General features: G+C 37.8%; 1 protein-coding gene across 1 annotated transcript; it reads left to right on the forward strand.

Moving 5' to 3' along the window:
- The first annotated feature begins 21,545 nt into the window (after positions 1-21,545).
- Positions 21,546-22,935, forward strand: LOC129356840 (nuclear factor 7, brain-like). The gene is made up of 2 exons (XM_055026388.1): positions 21,546-22,680; positions 22,712-22,935. The coding sequence occupies exons 1-2, from the start codon at positions 21,546-21,548 to the stop codon at positions 22,930-22,932; spliced, it is 1,356 nt and encodes a 451-aa protein (XP_054882363.1). The 3' UTR covers positions 22,933-22,935.
- Positions 22,936-23,263: the final 328 nt, after the last annotated feature.

The raw sequence follows: 23,263 nt of genomic DNA on the forward strand, positions 1-23,263 counted from the left end.
ATTAAATTGATCAATGGAATCACTAAAATGAAACAATTTTCAATGAGATTTTAATGTTCTTTGTAGTTTTTTGAAATGATTTTTATGGAATAAAAGGATTTCATGCTTTAAAGCCATGAAATGATTTAACAATTTTAAAGCTCGTCTTAAAACCTATTTATTTTACTTGGCTTTCAACTCCAGCGACATCTAGTTTTATATTGTATGTTTGTTGTTTTAAACTGTATTTGTTTTTATCTATTTTATGTACAGCACTTTGTTTCAGCTGTGGTTGTTTTAAAGTGCTTTATAAATAAAGTTGGTATGGTATGGTATAGTAATTTCTAGAACTAAAGAAAGAAAACTGGAAACCGATAATTAGAAGCACTTTAAAATATACGATAAACTGGGAGTGAAATATTTGCAGTCAGGGATGCAGAACAGATCTATGTATTTTATCCTCCACTAGATGGAGCTAAAGGACAAAAATAAGGCAGATTCATTAAGAGACAATCATCCTGTCACATGATGTATTTCAATCATGTCATAATTTGCCAAAACTTTATCTTTAGTTATGGATAAAACATGAACACCTCTATCAAAAACATTTGATAACATTGAATATTAAAGTCTAGAAATAGAAAAGGATTTGGATCCCGAAAAGAACTTTATCTATAATAATGTTGACCATTGTTGCTACTATTCTACTCAGCAATACAATTTGACTGTTAAAGCAGATAATACATTTTCCATCATACATTTCAACAGCAAAAGCTGATATGTGAATTTGACCAGCATCAAAGACTGTTTAATCCAGTTCATTCAGGCTTTAAGTATCATAACTATGTCTGAAACCTGGATTAATATTAAGGCTGACTTGAACTAGATGGTTATGAAATTAGTTACATTAACAGAGATGTGAAGACAGACAGTAGACCCTGAAACATTCCAAGAACACATCAATCCATGGAGGTGCAATGAAACATGTTGCTAAGTATTTGAAACAACATGAAAGTATTGATACTCCTCCATTAACAATGGAGGAGTATCAATACTTAGTTTCTATTATACTTTCATGGCTTTTATTTAAATTTGTTGAATTTCTTAACATTATTTTGGTTTACATTTACAATATTTTTTGTAATTTTTCTATCTCCGTTTTTAACCACATTATACAAAGGTCAGAAAAATAATCAAATTTGCATCAAAGCATTTTTTATTCTGAACCTGATTATTTGCAGAAGGGCAAAGTTTTCCTCAAAATCCAACACTGCCTTTATCTCCAGGACTGCAGTTTTTTCTAAAACAGATTAACAGAAAATCCATAAGAGGGCGCCACATCTTTGCCTCAAGACTGGAATTCAAACAGGACACCTTGATATACAGGAAAAACAGAAAATAGTTCAGAGAGAAAAACTCGAAGAAAGCAATCACGAATGTCTTTCTCACAAGCCTTCCACCAAACGACTGACTCAGGAAAGATTAAAGGCGACCAGAGAGAAAATTGAAGAACAAGACACTGAAACACAGACTGCTGCTGGATAATAAAAAAAAAAGGAAATCAAAGTGAAAGTAAGAGAATACAGTTTCTGCACAAGGGAAACTGACTTCCTGGTTTAACATTCAGTCTGCTGTGTTTTCAGCTTCACTCAGAGACAAAATGGCTTCCAATTTGCGGGAGAATCTCTGCTGTCCTGTCTGTCAGGACGTCTTTAAGGATCCGGTTCTTCTGTCATGCAGCCACAGCTTCTGTAAAGAGAGTCTGAAGAACTGGTGGAAAGAGAAACCTGTAAGAGAATGTCCAATTTGTCGGAGGAGATCTTCAAGACATAATCCACCTTTTAATCTGGCTCTGAAGAATCTGTGTGAGACTTTCTTACAGCAGAGAGAGCAGAGAGCTTCAGAGGATCTCTGCAGTCTGAGAAACTCAAACTCTGTGTCTCGTCTGCAGAGATTCAGAAAAACACACCAATGATCAATGAAGCTGCTCAACAACACAAGAAGAAGCTTCATGAAATTCTGGGTTCATGGATGATGTGGATAATGAATATAATACTGTTCTAAATATTTTCAAATCATCATAGGACAATAACTGTCCTAATAAAAACAGTAAATAATCAAGTCAGGGAACGGCCACACACTCACACACATTCTGTCCAACAACGATACTTCAGGACACAATGGTCAAGTTACACCTTCCGGGGACGGCACACACACCACACACACACACACACACACACACACACACACACACACACACACACACACACACACACACACACACACGCACGCATACACACACACACATTCTGTCCAATATGGACACGTTGGAACATAATGATAACGGTATACCCACTGCAGGGGACAGCATCACACTCACCCCAAGATTTATGGTCCTGGTGTGGCTTTGAAAGAACCAGTTTAAGGTCCTGGTGTGGCTTATTAAGAACCAGTTTAAGGTCCTGGTGTGGCTCTATAAGAACCAGTTTCAGGTCCTGGTGTGGCTTTGTAAGAACCAGTTTCAGGTCCTGGTGTGGCTTTGTAAGAACCAGTTTCAGGTCCTGGTGTGGCTTATTAAGAACCAGTTTAAGGTCCTGGTGTGGCTTATTAAGAACCAGTTTAAGGTCCTGGTGTGGCTCTATAAGAACCAGTTTCAGGTCCTGGTGTGGCTCTATAAGAACCAGTTTCAGGTCCTGGTGTGGCTCTATAAGAACCAGTTTCAGGTCCTGGTGTGGCTTTGTAAGAACCAGTTTCAGGTCCTGGTGTGGCCTACTCAGTAGCACACCTCAACCCCAGAGAAAACATTTGCAGGGAGTTGAAAGTCTCAAACCATCTCTGGTCTAGAGGAGATCTGCATGGAGGAATGGGCTAAAATACCAGCTACAGTTTGTGCCGAGACTTATGGAATATGTACTGAATACATTTGACCTCTGACCTCTGTCATTGCCAACAAAGGATATGTAACAAGTATTGAGGTGAACTTATGCTACTAACTAAATACTTATTTTACACCATTTGCAAGTAAATACTTTAAATAAATTATCTGGAGGATTTTTTACATATTTCTGTTTCCACTGAAATATTTTGAAGGTTTATTGTTTATCACTCGATGTAAATAAATTACTAGGTTTTTTGTTGAAAACTTGCTCTTTCAATTTTACTTGTGATGGATTATAAATGAAAACTATCACTTGTATCAACGTATCAATATATTTCCTTCTAGTTAAAGAATTACTGTTTACAAATGTTGTAGATTATTAGTTGTTTCCGAACCTGAAGATTTTTCTTTTTTTTTCTTGTTAATTTTGGAAAGAATTTCATGTAAACAAATATATCAGCTGGTTTATGGGATCAAATGTTCATGAATGTCTCTTGTTAACTTGAAACAGCAAAAATAAAACCTACAAAAATAGATAAAGTTACAAAGTTTCTTTTTATTGATGGCTTCAGATTAAACATGCATCAATAAATGATGCATTAATGTTTTCTCTCATCCTCCTGATAACAGAAGACTTGATTTTATTGGTCAGACTGGAGGAACGCCGTCCTCAAGCTTTTAAAGATGAAGTGATGTGAAGAAATCAAAACAAGGCGTAAATGGATCCTGTGGGGAACAAAGACCAGCTGCTCCACAAAAAACTAAACACAAAGGAAGGATCTCAGGATTAGGATCAAGTTTGATATCTGGTTGTTATTTAGCTTATTTCCTGACTAACTTTCATTTCATCTCCTGTGCAACTATAAAAACATGATGAAAGATTAAAGGAAGGCCACAGTTCAGGTAAAAACTGTGATGGACTTTGTCAATATGATTGTTGAAATATTATAGAGGAACAAATACAGAAGCTGTGGTAATAAAACATAAACTCAGGTTGGCCTGAAATCCCTTCATTTAGCTGCTAAAGGCCATCAATTAGGCTAAGAATGTATTTCAGTGAAATTAGAGCCGATATGCAACATGTTAATGATAAAAAGGTTTTTAATTCTTGCACGTTGTTTTTATCGTTGAATTTTGTTTTCTGCTCTGTGTGACTCAGAACTACAGAACAAAATGCAGATGAACAGGAACATGAATGTTAAAACAGGTTTTTCTTGTTTACGGCAATCCCCTTAGCTTTTCTCCCAGAGCACACTGTAAAAACATGGCAGTGAAGTTTACATAAAATCAACAGAAAAATACTTTAAAAATACTGAGAAACTAAATGATTTTTTCCTATTTTACAGAAACAATACATGGGTGTAATCAACTTTATTTATTAAAACTTCAAAAACACTGAAAAATATTGTTATAGTCAATAGAAAAATGGATCCTGTGGGGTTCCATTTGACATTCAATATGACATTCAAAAACTTAATAAACTTTTGTTTTTGCATTTTGTCTGTTGTTTTTCAAAACATAAAGGTCACTTTAAAATTTTGTTGTTTTTATTATGTGGAGATTAACTTTAAAGTGTGCAGCAGCGGCGCCGCCGATCTCACTGTGGAGGACCAACAATGATCGTTTGAACCGATTTAAGGTGTGAAGAATAAAAATGGCAGACCTGAGAGTGTAAAAACCTTAATTCCTGTGGGAAACATAATATTTTCTGTAGCATTTTATTTAGCCTTATTGCCATCTTTGTATTGTTTGAAGCATTTCTCTCATACACTCAACCTCCATCGCCTTATATAGGTGTCGATATTCAGATGAACTCCTCTCCAAAATGGCCACACAAACAAGATGGCTTTCGTTAACTCTTTACTGAAGACAGTTGGAGCTAAACTGAGAAATGAAAATACAATCTTCCAGGAATAATACACAATAGCAAACAATAAAGCATTTAAATGTACAATAAATTTGCTACAGATAAAATATTTAGCTCAAGGCTGTAAAAGTTCTTATAAAAGAAGTATTGCTTTTTTCACAAATGGCTAAATTATTCTTAGTCAACAACAAATCCATTTCAAAATTGAATACATACCAACAGTGCTTTCAAAGACCCACTGAATCAAAGTTGTAATGTACTGAGAGAAAACCAGGCTTTGCATTCTCCTGCTTTGTCTTCTTTTTGTGACATCATGAAAACGGCAGACTCTTAAATGTAGTACCGAAATTCCACCACCAGATGGAAACAACTGAATACTTCCATCCATCCATCCATTTTCTGAGCTCCCTTCTCCCTAACGGGGTCTGGAGGTGCTGGTGTGTCTCCAGCTCCTTTCCGGGTGAGAGGCGGGTTCACCCTGGACAGGTCGCCAGTCTGTCGGAGGGCAACACAGAGACAAACAGGACAAACAATCATGCACAAAGACACTAGGGAGAATTTAGGAAGGCCAATTAACCTGACAGTCATGTTTTTGGACTGCGGGAGGAAGCCGGAGAACCCGGAGAGAACCCACGCATGCACAGGGAGAACATGCAAACTCCATGCAGAAAGTCCCCGGGCCGGGAATCGAACCCAGGACCTCCTTGCTGCAAGGCCAACTGAATACTTCCATAGTATAAATCTGTGAAATGTCAACAAACTGACATACAACCAGTGATGGCATAGTTACCTTGATAAAGTATCTTTAATCAGATTACTGATTACTCCTTGAAAAAGTAACTTAGTTAATCACTGACTACTTGATTTTGAAAGTAATTAAGTTACATTAAAAGTAACGTTTTAGTTACTTTCAGTAGCTGCTATCAACAGCGCTCCACCACCTGTGAAAATTACATAGAACTTTGCTAATACTTAATTGTAAGTTATTTTATAATGTAACATCAACAATTGTCTCCACTTATAAGGTTGAACTGAAGGACAAATTGTTTAAAAGTTACAACAGAAGAAAAATCCATGTTTCAAATGATTAAAGACTACAGAATCTATAAATGGATTAAAAGATTAATTATCTGAACAAACTGTCAATAGCTGGTGACGTGTAAGCAGAGCATCGTAAGCAAGCAAAGTCAAGCCCCACTGTTCACCACCATAGAGCCATTTAAATGCAGTACCTGGCGGACCACTAGGGGGCTCCCGCGGACCATCAGCAGTTTGAGAAAGACTGCACTATATAAACCTGGAAACAAACTCCATTTTGCTAATTACAGGCTTGTTTCATTTCTTCCATAAACCTCCAAAGTTTGGAAAATGTATTTGTTGCCAGATTGGAGAGATTTATTGATAAATATCAATGACTTGCTGAGAGTCAGTCTGGCTTTAGTTCCCAAAGATCCACAGCAATGGCAGTTCTTAAATTAATAGAAGAGGGTACCACTTCATTAGATAAAAAGAAATCTGCTCTTGGGGGTCTTTATTGACTTTAAAAAGCATTTGATACAATTGATCATTAATATTAGTTAAGAAACTGGAGCGCTATGGTCTGAGAGGATTAGTTTGGCTCTGGATGAAAATTTATTTATTTTGCCTCAGTTGGAAAACTAAGGTTTACCATCAGAAAAACACCATAGTGAAGATAGCATATCCAGGTTAAAAGAAGTGTGAAACTGAGAATATTTGAATGATTGACAAAATTTGCATATAATTTGGACCTTTTAATAATTTTTTTAACATGCAAAGAACTGCTTTGCCTGTCAAGTATAAAAGTTGTTTGCAGGAAGGATCTGCTATAGCGCTCCTTTTTGCACCCAGGATGCAGTAGGAAGGTGCTTGTTTCCTCCCTCACATTATATAGGTACCCATAGCAGCAAGGTGTTGAATTGGTTAACCTTGATGTGTTCAGTTGAGGAGGATGAAACATTATTGATCAGATGATTAGTTGGTTTATGATTGCCTGCGTAGCAAATTTATTTCTATCATTTTAAAAATCAATGATTTTAATCAGGAAATGGGAGATGTCCTCCCGTTTCCTGATCAAAAACTTCTGATTTGTAAAAACAAGGATTTATTTTACAAATCAAAAATCTGAACAGTCATCCAAAATAATGTTTCAGATTGGCTTACCATTATTGTTTATACAAATGAGCCTCTTCTAAACCAAACCTGAAGTTTTGTTTTTGTATTTTTCTTGCTCATTTTGGAAGAATTTTATGCAAATATATGATTTGAAGGAGGACATGATGGAATCCTGTCTGCTTTGCTGACCACAGAGAAGACAGTCATTTAAAATATGATTTTAATGAGACCATTAATGTTTCTGTCCCTAAAACTACTGATACCTTAAGAACTTTCACCACTAATGAGTTTAATTTTCTGTCTTTATCTAAGACTTTGGCTTTGGAGTAAAAACCTGTTTGTGACTGAAGCTGCTGCCAAAACCTCATTATTCTGGATCCTTTAAAATGGTTAATTTTTATAATTACCTTTCTAATGAGATATCAGATAAAATAAGGTGTTAATGATCTCAAATTTTCTGCCTTCTTTAATGTCTGACTTACCCAATATTTCTTATTTGTCTTTAGAGGGAATGTGGTTTCTGCTTCAAAATGGATGATTTTTGTGTTCCTTTATTTTGTTTACCAGTCAAGCAGAGCAGTGTAGATGGTTGGATGCATATTGTGATTATGTTAAAGTTGTTTTACAAGATTTTTGTGGTGTTGAAAAACAAAGTACACTCTTATCAGGTACAAATAAATTTATTAGGCTTCCCATTATGCTTTCAATCATCTTCTAGTAATTTATTTACATCAAGTTGTTGTACATAACATTACAACATTAAAAAATTAAAGTGGAAAACACAGAAAGATATGAAAAAATCCCCAAATGATCAGATCATCTCCAGTTTCCTGATTAAAAACAAAGACATATTTGTATACATAAAATATATATAACATATATAATTGTATATATATTTGTTTGTGATTCTCTCATTGGTTGCAAATAAAGCTCAAGCTTTGTTAATGTTTTTACTGATGATATGTACAAAGAATGTTTCTTTTGCATGTTTTAGTGTTGAGTGTTAGTAGATTTAGTAGAGCGATTTGTTTATATCATAATAATCATGAAGTCGAGTTTTACGCCATTTTTGTTCAGCTCTATGTCAGAATATTCCTGCAGATCTAAATGTTTGTGCATTTCTCCATGGAGACTTGATCCTACCAGACACAACCTTCAATTTAATGGGGGCAAAGTAATCAATGATATCTGAGAGTTTAGACAGAAAGCTTCATACCAACTCATTTACATCATTACAACTTAGTGGTGAGGAGGAAGAATAGATTTGATTAAAAGTTTCTGCTGTGTTATCTGTGAAAGAACATTTTGTGACCGTAACTGATTGGATAAGTGAGTCAAAGATCTGGACAAGAAGAAATCAAACATTCTGAAAAATGACTTTCAGTGTCTTGTTAGCATAAATGAAAAACTGAAAATAATGGTGTTTATTAGTGGACTGATAACAAAAGCTGGTAACATAATCCCTGGAAAAGATGAATGGTTTTAGATTAGATTATATTTTATTGATCATCAAGTGGATAATCAGATCATCTCCAGTTTTCTGATTAAAAGCAGAGTTTAAAAATGATATTAATAATTTTTAAACTCTGCTTTTTATCAATCATAAAACAAATCAATCATTTGATCAATAATGTTTTATTTGGACTTTTTGTTCTTCATGCTGAGATCATCAGAGCTGCTGTTTAATCACTGACATCTTATGTGGTAGGATCTTTAAAATATTAAAAGTGTCAAAAAATGGAAACATCTTATCAGTGAAGGTGTGTGTGAAGGTGTGTATGTGTGTGTTAGTATCCAGATCAGAGAAGGACAGCTTTCCTCTGTCCCAGTCCAGATTCACTCTGATCCTCTGGAGATTCTTCTGGACTGAGAGACGAGTGGAAGGAGCTGGTGGATATTTATTTTGAATATTTATCTTTATAGAACCGTACATACAACCATCCAGACTTTATGATTCCCTTCCTCTGAACAGACTCTTCTAACACACAACTATCCAATGTGAACTGTCTCCAACATCAACATCCCAGCTGTGGTTCCCTGAGTTAAAACCATCAGAACCAGGAATCATCATAAGTCCTCTCTAGATTATCAGGAAGCTGCTGTTTCTCTCATCTTGTCAAACTGGTCAGATCTGAAATCTGTGGCAACAAACTTCAGGGGTGTTTTTTTTAACTATTTAAGTTTTTCCAAAAACATAACAGAAAACGCAAAATATTTGATAGCACTTTATACCAACTTCACTTAATTTAGCCTCATTTAACCATTATTACTTAATCATTGTTTATTCATACCTAATAACTCTTACATTAACTATTCTGTGTGTTTATATTTGTAAAAGTTGAAACAAATGTACTTTCACAACAAATAATAGTTATGTACTCACATTTTTGACGAGGTAAACAAAAATATTTCAATAAATTGCAGTAATTTAATATAAAACATGTAATTGTACATGTTGCACATTCAACAAAATATCTGCATAAAATGTTTACCAAACCTGAGTTGTAAAAAATTCAGCTTATAGAAACTGAGAAGAACATTTTTGATTACAAATCAAATGAAATTTTGGTCTTGTGCAGAGACATCAGTACATTGTGATTGTAATCTTCTGATTAAACAGAAGGTTTCAGATTAATCTGAAGCCATCAATAAAATTAAACTTTGCAACTTTATCTGTTTTCATTGGTTTTATTTTTGCTGTTTCAGGTTAACAAGAGACATTCATGAACAATTAATCCCATAAACCAGCTAATACATTTATTTTCATGAAATTCTTCCAAAATTAACACGAAAAAACAAAAGAAATCTTCAGGTTTGGAAAAAAATAATAATCTACAACATTTATGTAAGCAATAATAATTCAACCAGAAGGAAATATATTGACATGTGGATACATGTTGGGATAGTTTTCATTTGTAATCCATCACAAGTACAATTGAAAGAGCAAGTTTTCAAAAACCAACTAATTTATTTACATCAAATTGTAAATAATAAACATTCAAAACATTACAGTGGAAAACACAGAAAGATATGAAAAAGTCTCCAGTTTCCAGATTAAAAAACAGTTTAATAATGACAATCAGAAATTCACCAAACCAGCAAACTATATAATCAATGATAAAACCAATCAATCACCTGATCATAATGTTATATTTGGACTTTTGTTATTTATGTTGAGATCATCAGAGCTGCTGCTTGATCACTGAGATCTTCATCGGTTCCATCTTTAAGGTTTTATTAGTGGAGAAGAATGGAAACATCTTATCAGTGAAGGTGTGTGTGAAGGTGTGTATGTGTGTGTTAGTATCCAGATCAGAGAAGGACAGCTTTCCTCTGTCCCAGTCCAGATTCACTCTGATCCTCTGGAGAACCTTTTGGACTGAGAGACGAGTGGAAGGAGCTGGTGGAGACCATGCTGAGTATTCACCTTCATAGAACCGTATAAACAACAATCCAGACTTTATGAGTCCCTTCCTCTGAACAGACTCTTCTATCACACCGAGTCTCCAGTATAAACTGTCTCCAACATCAACATCCCAGCTGTGGTTCCCTGAGTTAAAACCATCAGAACTCAGAACAGACCAGTAATAATCAAATCTCTCTGGATTATCAGGAAGCTGCTGTTTCTCTCCTCTAGTCAAACTGGTCAGATCTTCAGACAGATGGAGTTCTTTACCAGCCGTGTTTGGGTCCAGAACCAGAGGAGTGTAGGTCACCATGGTCTGCATGTTGCTCCAGATGTTGAAGGCCAGGTTGCCCAGATGTTTGGCCTGGTCTATCAGAGCTCCTGAGGGCAGCTGTGGATCCTCCAGCAGGGGCAGCGCTGGACTCTTTCCACTGCAGCCTTGTAGTTGTGCAGGAATGAGACGTCTTCAGCTCTCAGCTCCTCCTCTGTGGCTCTGACTGTGTCTGAAAGAGCTGCTATCTCTCTGCTCAGAGCCTCCATCTTCTCCTTCATCATCCCTCTCTTCTGCTCCTCTTCCTCCCTCAGTGCAGCCAGCCTGGCCTCCTCTTCCTCTGCTAGAAACTGATGAAGCTGCTTACACTGCTCCCTAATCTGCCTCTCTGTCGGGCCGGACCTTCAGGTGTTCTGCTGTCTGACCAAACTCCTCCTGAACTTTCTTCCTGAGATCCAGCTTCTTCTTTAAAGGCTCCAGAGTTTCCTGAAGCTTCTTCTTGTGTTGCTGAGCAGCATCATCAATGGGTCTGAATCTGTGACTGGTGTAGTTTTCTGAGTCTCTGTAGACGACACATGGTGCTGATGGTCCAGACAGAAGAGTTTGCGTTTCTCAGAGTGCAGACTGCAGAGATCCTCTGAAGCTCTCTTCTGTCTCCGCTGTAAGAAAGTCTACAGATTCTTCAGAGCCAGATTACGTGGTGGATTTTTGATGATGATCTCCTTTTACAAACTGGACACTCTCTTCCTGGTTTCTCTCTCCAGGATTTCTGCACACACTCCGTACAGAAGCTGTGGCTGCATGACAGAAGAACAGGATCCTTAAATATGTCCAGACAGACCGGACAGCAGAGATCATCGTCTGGTCTGGAAGCCATTTCGTCTCTGCTCTCTATCAGTGAGGCCTTCGGAGAAAGGAATCAGAGTTAATCAACAATACAGAAATAATCTTAATTATATAATGAGATTAACTAAAATGAAAGCATAAAAGAAAGACACATAATAAAGCAATGAGAATAACAAATATTTGATTAACAATATCACAATTTCTCCAACACCGGTAGTTTGGTGGAAGGTAGGTGACACATATGATCCTGAATGTTTTCTTTGAGTTTTTTTCTCTCTGAACTATTTCCTGTTTTTCTGTATTTCTAGGATCCTATGGAAGATTTTCTGTTAATCAGCAGGTTTATTATTTATTTTCTAATGAGAATCGGATACAATAAGGTGTTAATTATCTCACATTTTCTGCCTTCTCTAATGTCTTATTTAAACAATTGTTCTTTTTTTGTTTAGAGGGAATGTGGTTTCTGTTTCAAACTGAATGATCTTATAAAAACATTTTTCAGTCTAAATCCTGCTGTTTAAAACCTATCAGCTCATGTAAATGCCCTTTAAAAGGGAGATATTTTAATAAAAGAGCCGAACACGGTGCTTTTACTCCAGCGATTATTATCTCAGTTTAGCTTCCAACATACACAATGGCGTCAACATGTTATCTCAGTTTAGCTTCCAACATACAAAATGGCGTCAACATGTTATCTCAGTTTAGCTTCCAACATACAAAATGGCGTCAGCGTTGAGATAGCAGTATCTTAGCACGGTGCTAACAATGGAACTAACAACGGAATTTTTTAACATTAGAAACATCGAAAATAACTTACAGCTTTCCGAAAGTAAATAAACTTATTTACAATCTGAAGGTGTGTATTTATGTATGTACTCTTACCTGTAAAAGGGGGATGTCTTGATAAAAGGACCCGGACACGGTGCGTCTGCTCCAGCGATGGTTTTTATCTAAGGAGGAATTTCCGGTGCTCATCACTATGACTAGCGGAAGCGTTAGACTCCCCCTGCTGGTTGAATCTGGCCACTGCTTCAGCCAAATCAGACTCAATTCACAGCAGGATAAAACAAAATACATATACACAAACAAGACAATACATCTTCAACATAATATTAAACACTTCATTTCATAGCAATCATTTCATTTCTAAAAATACTCTTATAAATATCAATCCAATTAATAAATTCTAAAAGTCACAGTGCTTTTCTCCCCCTCTATATTTGGTCTCTCCCAGAATCCTTATAAGGAAAGAACTGAGATAAGCCAATCTAAGTAAACAATTAAAACATTTAAACTGTCTTCCTACACGTAATGAAGACCTTCATTACAGGTGTTATGGCAACAGATCCAATATCTGTGTCATTCCTTAGAGACGGAGAGTAAAGGACGCGTGAAACTATGAATTTTAACGAAAAATATTTATCTATAAAAATTACATAAATACAAAAATTAGAGCTGCCGTTTACAATTTCCTTTTCTTTCTTTTCTAACAATACACAGTTTACACGGTCAAAAACTGTACTGCACCTTGTCTAAATAATCCGTTAAGTGTCAAACCGTTAATAGAATTGTTCCTTGACAACATATTCCCAACAGGAAGTAAGCCTTTCAAAATAAAACTAAACTTCACAATAAAAATTGTATGAACAAATAATCTTATCTAAGTGTAATAAAATAAAAAAGAAACCATCAAACAAATTACTTACATATTTTCTATTTATGGCTCTAACATTCCGGCCCCTAATTGTATAGGCAGGATGCATAACAATTAAACTTCAAAAAGAGCCATACTAACCTACCAAAAATCTAACATTTTAGCTGTGACAAACAAGCAGTCTTTCCTTGAATCATTCTGCTTCTTGTAACAAACAGAGTTTACTAATAGGTCTAGGTCCTCTAGAGTCCGGGAAGGTCTTTTGGATTCTTCCAGTCAACCAAGCGTTTCTTGGAGCTGAAACTGTCAACAATGAGTACAAGGTCTCCAGGGATAAAATTCCTCATCTGAATCCGCCATCTCTGCCGCTCTTGTAGCAATGGAAGATATTCCTTTGTCCATCTCGACCAAAACAAGTCAGCCATGTATTGTGTCTGTCGCCATCGTCGACGTGAATATATCATTGCTGTCAAATAAGCCTGGAGGAAGGACTGGCTGTTTCTTTAACAACAGAAGATGATTAGGGGTCAAAACCTCCAGGTCATTTGGATCATCTGATGCAGCAGTCAAAGGACGATCGTTTATGATCGCTTCCACTTCACATAATAGTGTGTGAAGACCATCATCATCTAATGTTTGTTCCCCCAAAACAGAGTTCAACACCTTTCTGACAGTACGAATCTGTCTTTCCCATATTCCACCTTGATGGGAGGCAGTTGGTGTGTTAAAGGTCCAAGCGATACCTTTTGTCATTAGCTCTTCTCTTATTTTAGAATGATCAAGCTCAGCTATGGCTTCTCTAAGCTCCTTTTTAGCACCAATAAAATTAGTGCCATTATCTGAGTGCAGAGTAGAAGCTTGACCTCTTCTACATATGAACCTTCTGATGGCATTTATGCATGATGAGGCATCCAAAGAGTGAGCAACCTCTATGTGGACAGCCCTCAGTGCAAAGCATGTAAATAGTACGCCATAGCGCTTCACTATGCTCCGTCCCCTTTTCACACCAAAGGGTCCAAAATAGTCAACTCCCACATGTGTGAACGGAGGTTTGTCTGGGAGTACACGCTCTTCCAATAAGTCTGCCATTTTCTGGACTGCAGGCTTTGCATGTATTTTCCTGCATGTGATGCATTTTGATATTATTGTGCGGGCAGCTCTGTTCAGTCCTGGTATCCAGTATTGCTGTCTGACCTTTGCAATCAGCTGGTTCCTTCCACAGTGACCATTCTGTCGATGAACCTGTTGCAGAATCAGCCTAGCAATGTGATGTTCTTTGTGCAACACAATTGGGCATCTTGCTTCCTCTGGCATGGCTGATTTGTTCAGTCGACCTCCAACTTTGATGATGCCATCATGCAGAAAAGGATCTAATTTAGAAAGTCGATTTGACCTCTTTAGATGGGAATCCTTACCCAAAAGTGAAGACAACTCTTCTGGATACATCTCTCTTTGACTGTGACATATTAACACCATTTTTGCATCTTCCAGGTCCTGAACAGACAAAGGTTTTCCTTTCACTGACTTTCTCAATCTTATCAATTTTTCATGCACTTTCTGGGACTGCTTCAATGATTCTGACTCTTTCAGGACAGCAACTTCTTTACATTCCTTTCTCTTCTCCACGATAGTGAAGTAGGTCTTTCATGCGTAGCATCCATGCAACAGCTTTTTTCAGTTTGTGCCAGTCAGAGTAGTATTCCACCAGTTTTTTAATGGGTGAAACTTCAGTCATAGTCAAGAGACTGACTAGCGCTGTCTTTTTGATCTCACTGTCCTTATCCATGGTGTTTGGTATGTCAGGTCTTGTTGGCCACTCAGACTCCTCTTCATAGAGAAAATGTGGACCACAGATCCAATTGTGGTTCTGGATGAGAGTGGTAAATTTTGTGCCATGTGAAGCAATATCTGCTGGATTAAGTGAACTATTCACATATCTCCATTGAGATGGTGAAGTAGCTTCTCTAATGAATGTAACCCGGTTGGCCACAAAGGTCTTGAAACGTAAAGCATCATTCTCTATGTACCTAAGTACGGTCAAGCTGTCTGTCCAAAAAAACAGACTCCCCAAGGGGGGTCTCCAGCTCCTGCCTTAACAGTATGTCGACCTTCACTGCTATGACTGCCGCCGTCAGTTCCATCCTAGGAACTGTTATTTTCTTTAGAGGGGCAACTCTGGATTTGGCCATGAGCAATCCGCAGCTCCTCCGTCCATCTTCATTGATTAGCAATAGATATGAAGCAGTACCATAACCAACATCGCTCGCGTCTGAGAAATGGTGCATCTCTGCTTTAGCTGTGGGGCAGAAATCATCTGGCTTCATACATCTCTTAATGTGGAAGCTGGAAAGTTCTTCAAGTTCTGACACCCACTGCTTCCATCTTTGTGACTCTCCTTCTCCAATATTCTTGTCCCAGCTCAATTTCCTTTGACAGAGTTCTCTCAAAATCAGCTTGGCAGGAAGAATACACGGTGAAATTAAACCCAGAGGATCATAAACTGAGTTAACAACTGAAAGAATTCCTCTCCTTGTGGCAGGTTTTCTTGGTATGTTCACCTTAAATGTGAAAGTGTCCGACTCGGTACACCAGTGTATTCCTAAAGCTCTCTCAGTAGGCAGAGTGTCTTTTTTCAAGTCTAAATCTTTCATCTCTGCAGCTCTTTCATTTTCAGGAATATATGACAGAACCTTTCTGCTGTTACTGACCCATTTTGTCAGGTTGAATCCACCCTGCAAACATAGAACCTTCAGAGATTGTGAAAGTTCTATTGCTTGGTCTTCTGAAGCCACAGCTGCCAAGCAGTCATCCATGTAAAACTTTCTCTTGATTGTTTTAGCTGCTTCAGCTGTTGTATGATCTTCTTTGTTTTCGACTGTCTTTCTTAAGGCAAAACAAGCACAACTTGGAGATGATGTGGCTCCAAAAATATGTACAGTCATTCTGTACTCCTCCAGTTTTCCGTTCAAGTCTCCATCAGGCCACCATAAAAAAACGCAAGAAATCAGAGTCCTTTGACGGTACTCTGACTTGATAAAACATTGCCTCTATATCAGCCATCAGTGCAATCTTCTCCTCTCTAAACCTTGTCAACACTCCAATCAAGGTATTTGTGAGGTCTGGGCCTTGGAGTAACTGGTTGTTCAGTGACACTCCCTGATATGTCGCAGTGCAGTCAAAAACAACTCTGATTTTCTTCTTTTTTGGATGATAACCCCATGATGTGGGATGTACCACACCTCACCGTTGTTGCACTGACTGTCTTCAGGCACCTTTTCTGCATAACCCTTTGCTATGATGTCATACATGAAGGCTTTGTAGTCAGCATGAAACTCTGGGTTCTTTATGAGTTTTTTCTTGAGACTGATAGCTCTCTGCTCAGCCAGACTGCGATTATTGGGCATCTTTAGAGACTTGTTCTTAAATGGGAGACTTATACAGTAATGTCCATCAACGAACTGACAAGACTGTTCCACATCTTTCATAAATTGCCGATCATTTTGTGACATCTCTGTTTTGTCTTCACAGCTACGCTCTGTGAAATCCAAATTATATTGCTGTGTCAGCAATTCCTCAATTCTGGCTACTGATATCCTGTTTGCTGTTAAACTTGGCAACTCATTCTCACAGTGTTGAACGTCTTCTTCCCTTTCACAGGACCATTGACAATCCAGCCAATTGATGTTTTTACTGCATAGGCTAAAACATTTCCTTGGCTATTGATGACTTTCCACGGCTCTATTGCTTTGTGAGCATTAGCACCTATCAAGAGGCCAATTTCTGCCTTAATACTTGGAAGGTGCACCTCATCCAAATATGTCCACTTCCGGAGGTCTTTCTGATCGGGAATGTTCGCCTTTTTGACAGGAATTTCATATTGTGTGAACACTGAAGGTAAGTCAATGTATTTTTCTTCTTCGAATCCACTGACTTCCAGTTCTGACAAGATGTGACTATGGACAAGCTTCTCCTGTCCCATAGTTCGGAGCAAAATGTCCGTCTTTCTGCCTCTTAAGTTCAGTGCTCTCCTGATCTTTTCTGTGCAAAACGTCGCTGAACTGCCAGGATCTATAAAGGCGTATGTCTCAATTATTTGTGTGCCTTTCTTAGACTTGAGTTTTACCGGAACAATGGCCAAAACTTCTTCTTTGCTTCCGGCCCCAGTGTATCCACACATCTCCTGGCTTACAGCACTAGTGGTCGGAGATTCAGACATGGTGTTTCTTTCCTTTTTAGGTGATGTCATTTCTTCTCTTTGTACATGTAGGCTGCTTGGATGTTTCCGCGAACATAACTGACATGTCAGTCTTCTTGAACAATCTTTACTCAAATGACCTTGAACAAGGCATCCAAAAATAAACCTTTGGATTTCAAATATTCAATCTTTTCTTTGTGTGCTTGCTTCTGGAACTTTTCACAATTGTCAAGACTGTGATTCTTGCCACAGAACAAACAATTATTCTGAGATACTTTGCCATTATCAGTCTTTGTGATTTGGTTTGACTGTGAAAATTTCTGTTTTTCTGTGTCAACACTTGTAGCAAAACTGCTTCTTCTTGGTGTATGTTCTTTTGCTTTCCTCTCAAAACAACCATTTTCCTTTTGCTTTGTAGATAAACTGACTTCCTGGAGATCACCAAACAATGGATCTGAGATGATCTTTGTTTGTCTGTCAATGTAATCTACCAGATCCGTGAACCTTGCTCTTCTTCCTCTGGCCTCCTGCATTTCAAATGCCACATTACGCCATCGCTCTCTCATCTTATATGGCAATTTGGTCAGAATGACTCTCATGTTTGTTGGATTGTCCATCTCTTCCATATAGTCAACATCTTGCATTGAGTTTCGACAACCAATCAGGAAGAGAGAATAAGCATTTAAGCCCTTAACATCATCTGTTTTTATTTGTGGCCATTTTAAAGCTTTTCGATATAAGCCATGGCTATTTTTAAATTATTGCCATATTGCTTATGAAGTAGTTGTCTGGCTTCTCTGTAACCTTTTTCTGGGATCATGTGTTCACAGCTTCTCACCAGATCTTGTGGCTCTCCACGTGTATATTGCTCCAGAAAGAAGAGTTATCTTTCTCGTTTTCTGTCTTATTGTCAATAGCATTGTCAAATGCTCTGAGAAAAGATCTATATGTGAGTGGATCACCTGAGAACACAGGAATGTCTCTCTTGGGTAGGAGTGATAGGCTTTGCTGCTTGACCAACATTTCAGTGATCAGGTTCTGATGATGCATCACTTCATAAATTCTGTCACCTGTAGATGTGGGCTCCTGAGGACCGGTAGGTGGGGCTCCTTCCAAGTGATCCTGATGACACAAATATGCATGAGACGAATGTTTTGTGATACTAGCATACACATCAGAAATCGGATGATCTTTCCTCTCTTCATCATGAGCCTTTATTGGAGCATGGAATTCATTTACAGGTTGGGATCTTGGGAGACTTGACAGAGGTTCTTCCAGCCTGTATTTCAAATATGCATTCATTGCATCTCGCGGTTCTTCATGGTTCTGGAAAACCTTGAGCTTAGCAGTAGAGGCTGCTATTGCAGTTTCAATCTCTAGCTCCTCCAACTCAGCCTTTAACTTTGCTTCCTGCAGTTGTATCGCTTTTTTCCTTTTTAGTGATTCAGCTTGTGCTAGAAGAGCTGCTCTTTTAGCCTCCTCTTTCATGCGAGCCACTGATCTAGTGTTTGACACAACTGAAGATCTTGCAATGCTAGAACTCAATCTGCTATTACTTCTTTGACAATGAAGATCAGCTATCACGGAAACACTGTCATGTGGAGTAACCTCCTCTTCATTTACGTTCTTGAATCCAACTTTTAGTCTCCTGTAAAAACTGTTTAATATTAGCTGCCTTTGACTCGTAGCAGTTGCACTGATCTGTTTTGGCTTCATCTTCAGGTAACATCAGTGCAACATTGTTGTTTAGCAATATGAACTCTTCGGGCAGCTTGTGAAAACTTTGATGTGTGTCCGATTTTACTTTATCCACATGCTCTTCATTATTTTTCATGCTGTTTATTTCCTTCATTTTAGTCGTTATCTGAGCCATTTTTGCCCTTCTTTGTCCAATAAGCATGCGGAGTTTCTCCTCGAGTGCCTTTTGTGTGTATTTTGGCTCCCTCTTGTGGTCATAAGCCAGCATTGCGTCTGATGCGGCAACAAACGATCGTTTCTCCTCCATTCATTAATCAAGGTCCAATATCTTCAGACACACTGTCATATGTTCACAAAAGTCTTTGTAGTCCATAAACGTAAAATATTTTCAGCTCTAATGTCTCTTTGACTTGCAAACGACTTAAGCAGTGTAACTGGTAGCTCCCTCAGTTAGCAGATCTAACGGTAAACAAGTTTTGACAATGGCTCTTAACCTCTCGTCTTCTCAAAGTTTCCTCCGCTTCGTTTCTTTCGTTCTGATGTCCTTTCATCCTCTTGGAGACAGCCAGTTTTTGACTAATGTTATGGCAACAGATGCAATATCTGTGTCATTCCTTAGACACGGAGAGTAAAGGACGCGTGAAACTATGAATTTAACGAAAAATATTTATCTATAAAAATTACATAAATACAAAAATTAGAGCTGCCGTTTACAATTTCCTTTTCTTTCTTTTCTAACAATACACAGTTTACACGGTCAAAAACTGTATTGCACCGTGTCTAAATAATCCGTTAAGTGCCAAACTGTTAATAGAATTGTTCCTTGACAACATATTCCCAACAGGAAGTAAGCCTTTCAAAATAAAACTAAACTTCACAATAAAAATTGTATGAACAAATAATCTTATCTAAGTGTAATAAAATAAAAAAGAAACCATCAAACAAATTACTTACATATTTTCTATTTATGGCTCTAACAACAGGCTTATACCAAAAGCTGGATACGGAGAATAGCCATGTAAGCAAAATATTTGTATTTTTTTTCAGTGAGAGCCATATAATATATTTTAAGCCTGAATTCAACTAGAAATATATAAAAATCTAAAATAATCAAATTCAACATGTTTGTGGTGCGTTTCTACTGGTAACCAATCATTTTTACAATAAAAGGGATTTATTTTTTTCAAGTATGTTTTTATCGGAGCTGACAAAAATCAAATTTGGGGTCCCTCAGGACTCCATCTTGAGGCTCCTGTTAACTCAGGTTATCACAAGAAATAAGATTAGCTAGAGTAGCTACGCAGATGACACTCAGCTCTACATTATGATGACTTTCAGTGAATCTTAACCATCCAAGAAGAAATCAATGCATGGAGACGTAATAAAACCTGTTTCTAAGTATTTGAAACAACATGAAAGTTTTTTCAACAATGAAAAAACTTTCATGTTGGAGGATATTGATGGAGGAGTTTTGATACTCCTCCATTGTTTATGGAGGACTATCAATAGAGGGTTTCTATTTGATGGCTTTTATTTTAATTTTCTGAATTTTAAAAACTATTATTTTGGTTTACATTTACAGAATTTTCTGCAATTACATGATCTCAGTTTTAGACACATTATACAAATGTCAGAAAATTAATCAAATTTGTGATGGGTTGAAATTTTGTTATCTCGGAGGCTGACTAGTCTGATTTGGCTGAAGCAGTGGCCAGATTCAACCAGCAGGGGGAATCTAACGCTTCCGCTAGTCATAGTGAAGAGCACCGGAATTTCCTCCTTAGATAAAAATCATCGCTGGAGCAGAAGCACCGTGTCCGGGTTCTTTTATCAAAATATCCCCCTTTTACAGGTAAGAGTACATACATGAATACACACCTGCAGATTGTAAATAAGTTTATTTACTTTCGGAAAGCTGTAAGTTATTTTCGATGTTTGTAATGTTAAGAAATTCCGTTGTTAGTTCCGTTGTTAGCACCGTGCTAAGATACTGCTATCTCAACGCTGACGCCATGTTGTATGTTGGAAGCTAAACTAAGATAATAATAATCGCTGGAGCAAAAGCACCGTGTTCGGCTCTTTTATTAAAATATCTCCCTTTTAAAGGGCATTTACATGAGCTGATAGGTTTTAAACAGCAGGATTTAGACTGAAAAATGTTTTTATAAGATCATTCAGTTTGAAACAGAAACCACATTCCCTCTAAACAAAAAAAACAATTGTTTAAATAAGACATTAGAGAAGGCAGAAAATGTGAGATAATTAACACCTTATTGTATCTGATTCTCATTAGAAAATAAATAATAAAACTGCAGATGAACAGAAAATCTTCCATAGGATCCTAGAAATACAGAAAAACAGGAAATAGTTCAGAGAGAAAAAAACTCAAAGAAAACATTCAGGATCATATGTGTCACCTACCTTCCACCAAACTACCGGTGTTGGAGAAATTGTGATATTATTAATCAAATATTTGTTATTCTCATTGCTTTATTATGTGTCTTTCTTTTATGCTTTCATTTTAGTTAATTTCATTATATAATGAAGAATATTTCTGTATTGTTGATTAACTCTGATTCCTTTCTCCGAAGGCCTCACTGATAGAGAGCAGAGACAAAATGGCTTCCAGAGCAGACGATGATCTCTGCTGTCCGGTCTGTCTGGACATATTTAAGGATCCGGTTCTTCTGTCATGCAGCCACAGCTTCTGTACGGAGTGTGTGCAGAAATCCTGGAGAGAGAAACCAGGAAAAGAGTGTCCAGTTTGTAAAAGGAGATCATTCATCAAAAATCCACCACGTAATCTGGCTCTGAAGAATCTGTGTGAGACTTTCTTACAGCGGAGACAGAAGAGAGCTTCAGAGGATCTCTGCAGTCTGCACTCTGAGAAACGCAAACTCTTCTGTCTGGACCATCAGCAGCCAGTGTGTGTCGTCTACAAAGACTCAGAAAACTACACCAGTCACAGATTCAGACCCATTGATGAAGCTGCTCAGCAACACAAGAAGAAGCTTCAGGAAACTCTGGAGCCTTTAAAGAAGAAGCTGGATCTCAGGAAGAAAGTTCAGGAGGAGTTTGATCAGACAGCAGAACACCTGAAGGTCCAGGCCCGACACACAGAGAGGCAGATTAGGGAGCAGTTTAAGCATCTTCATCAGTTTCTAGCAGAGGAAGAGGAGGCCAGGCTGGCTGCACTGAGGGAGGAAGAGGAGCAGAAGAGAGGGATGATGAAGGAGAAGATGGAGGCTCTGAGCAGAGAGATAGCAGCTCTTTCAGACACAGTCAGAGCCACAGAGGAGGAGCTGAGAGCTGAAGACGTCTCATTCCTGCACAACTACAAGGCTGCAGTGGAAAGAGTCCAGCGCTGCCCCCTGCTGGAGGATCCACAGCTGCCCTCAGGAGCTCTGATAGACCAGGCCAAACATCTGGGCAACCTGGCCTTCAACATCTGGAGCAACATGCAGACCATGGTGACCTACACTCCTCTGGTTCTGGACCCAAACACGGCTGGTAAAGAACTCCATCTGTCTGAAGATCTGACCAGTTTGACTAGAGGAGAGAAACAGCAGCTTCCTGATAATCCAGAGAGATTTGATTATTACTGGTCTGTTCTGAGTTCTGATGGTTTTAACTCAGGGAACCACAGCTGGGATGTTGATGTTGGGGACAGTGAGGACTGGATGCTTGGTGTGATAGAAGAGTCTGTTCAGAGGAAGGGAATCATAAAGTCTGGATGGTTGTATGTACGGTTCTATAAAGATAAATATTCAAAATAAATATCCACCAGCTCCTTCCACTCGTCTCTCAGTCCAGAAGAATCTCCAGAGGATCAGAGTGAATCTGGACTGGGACAGAGGAAAGCTGTCCTTCTCTGATCTGGATACTAACACACACATACACACCTTCACACACACCTTCACTGATAAGATGTTTCCATTTTTTGACACTTTTAATATATTAAAGATCCTACCACATAAGATGTCAGTGATTAAACAGCAGCTCTGATGATCTCAGCATGAAGAACAAAAAGTCCATTATTGATCAAATGATTGATTTGTTTTATGATTGATAATAAAAAGCAGAGTTTAAAAATTATTAATATCATTTTTAAACTCTGCTTTTAATCAGAAAACTGGAGATGATCTGATTATCCACTTGATGATCAATAAAATATAATCTAATCTAAAACCATTCATCTTTTCCAGGGATTATGTTACCAGCTTTTGTTATCAGTCCACTAATAAACACCATTATTTTCAGTTTTTCATTTATGCTAACAAGACACTGAAAGTCATTTTTCAGAATGTTTGATTTCTTCTTGTCCAGATCTTTGACT

The sequence above is a fragment of the Poeciliopsis prolifica genome, unplaced genomic scaffold, assembly GCF_027474105.1.
Source record: "Poeciliopsis prolifica strain line A6 unplaced genomic scaffold, Auburn_PproV2 SCAFFOLD200, whole genome shotgun sequence".
NCBI lineage: Eukaryota > Metazoa > Chordata > Actinopteri > Cyprinodontiformes > Poeciliidae > Poeciliopsis > Poeciliopsis prolifica.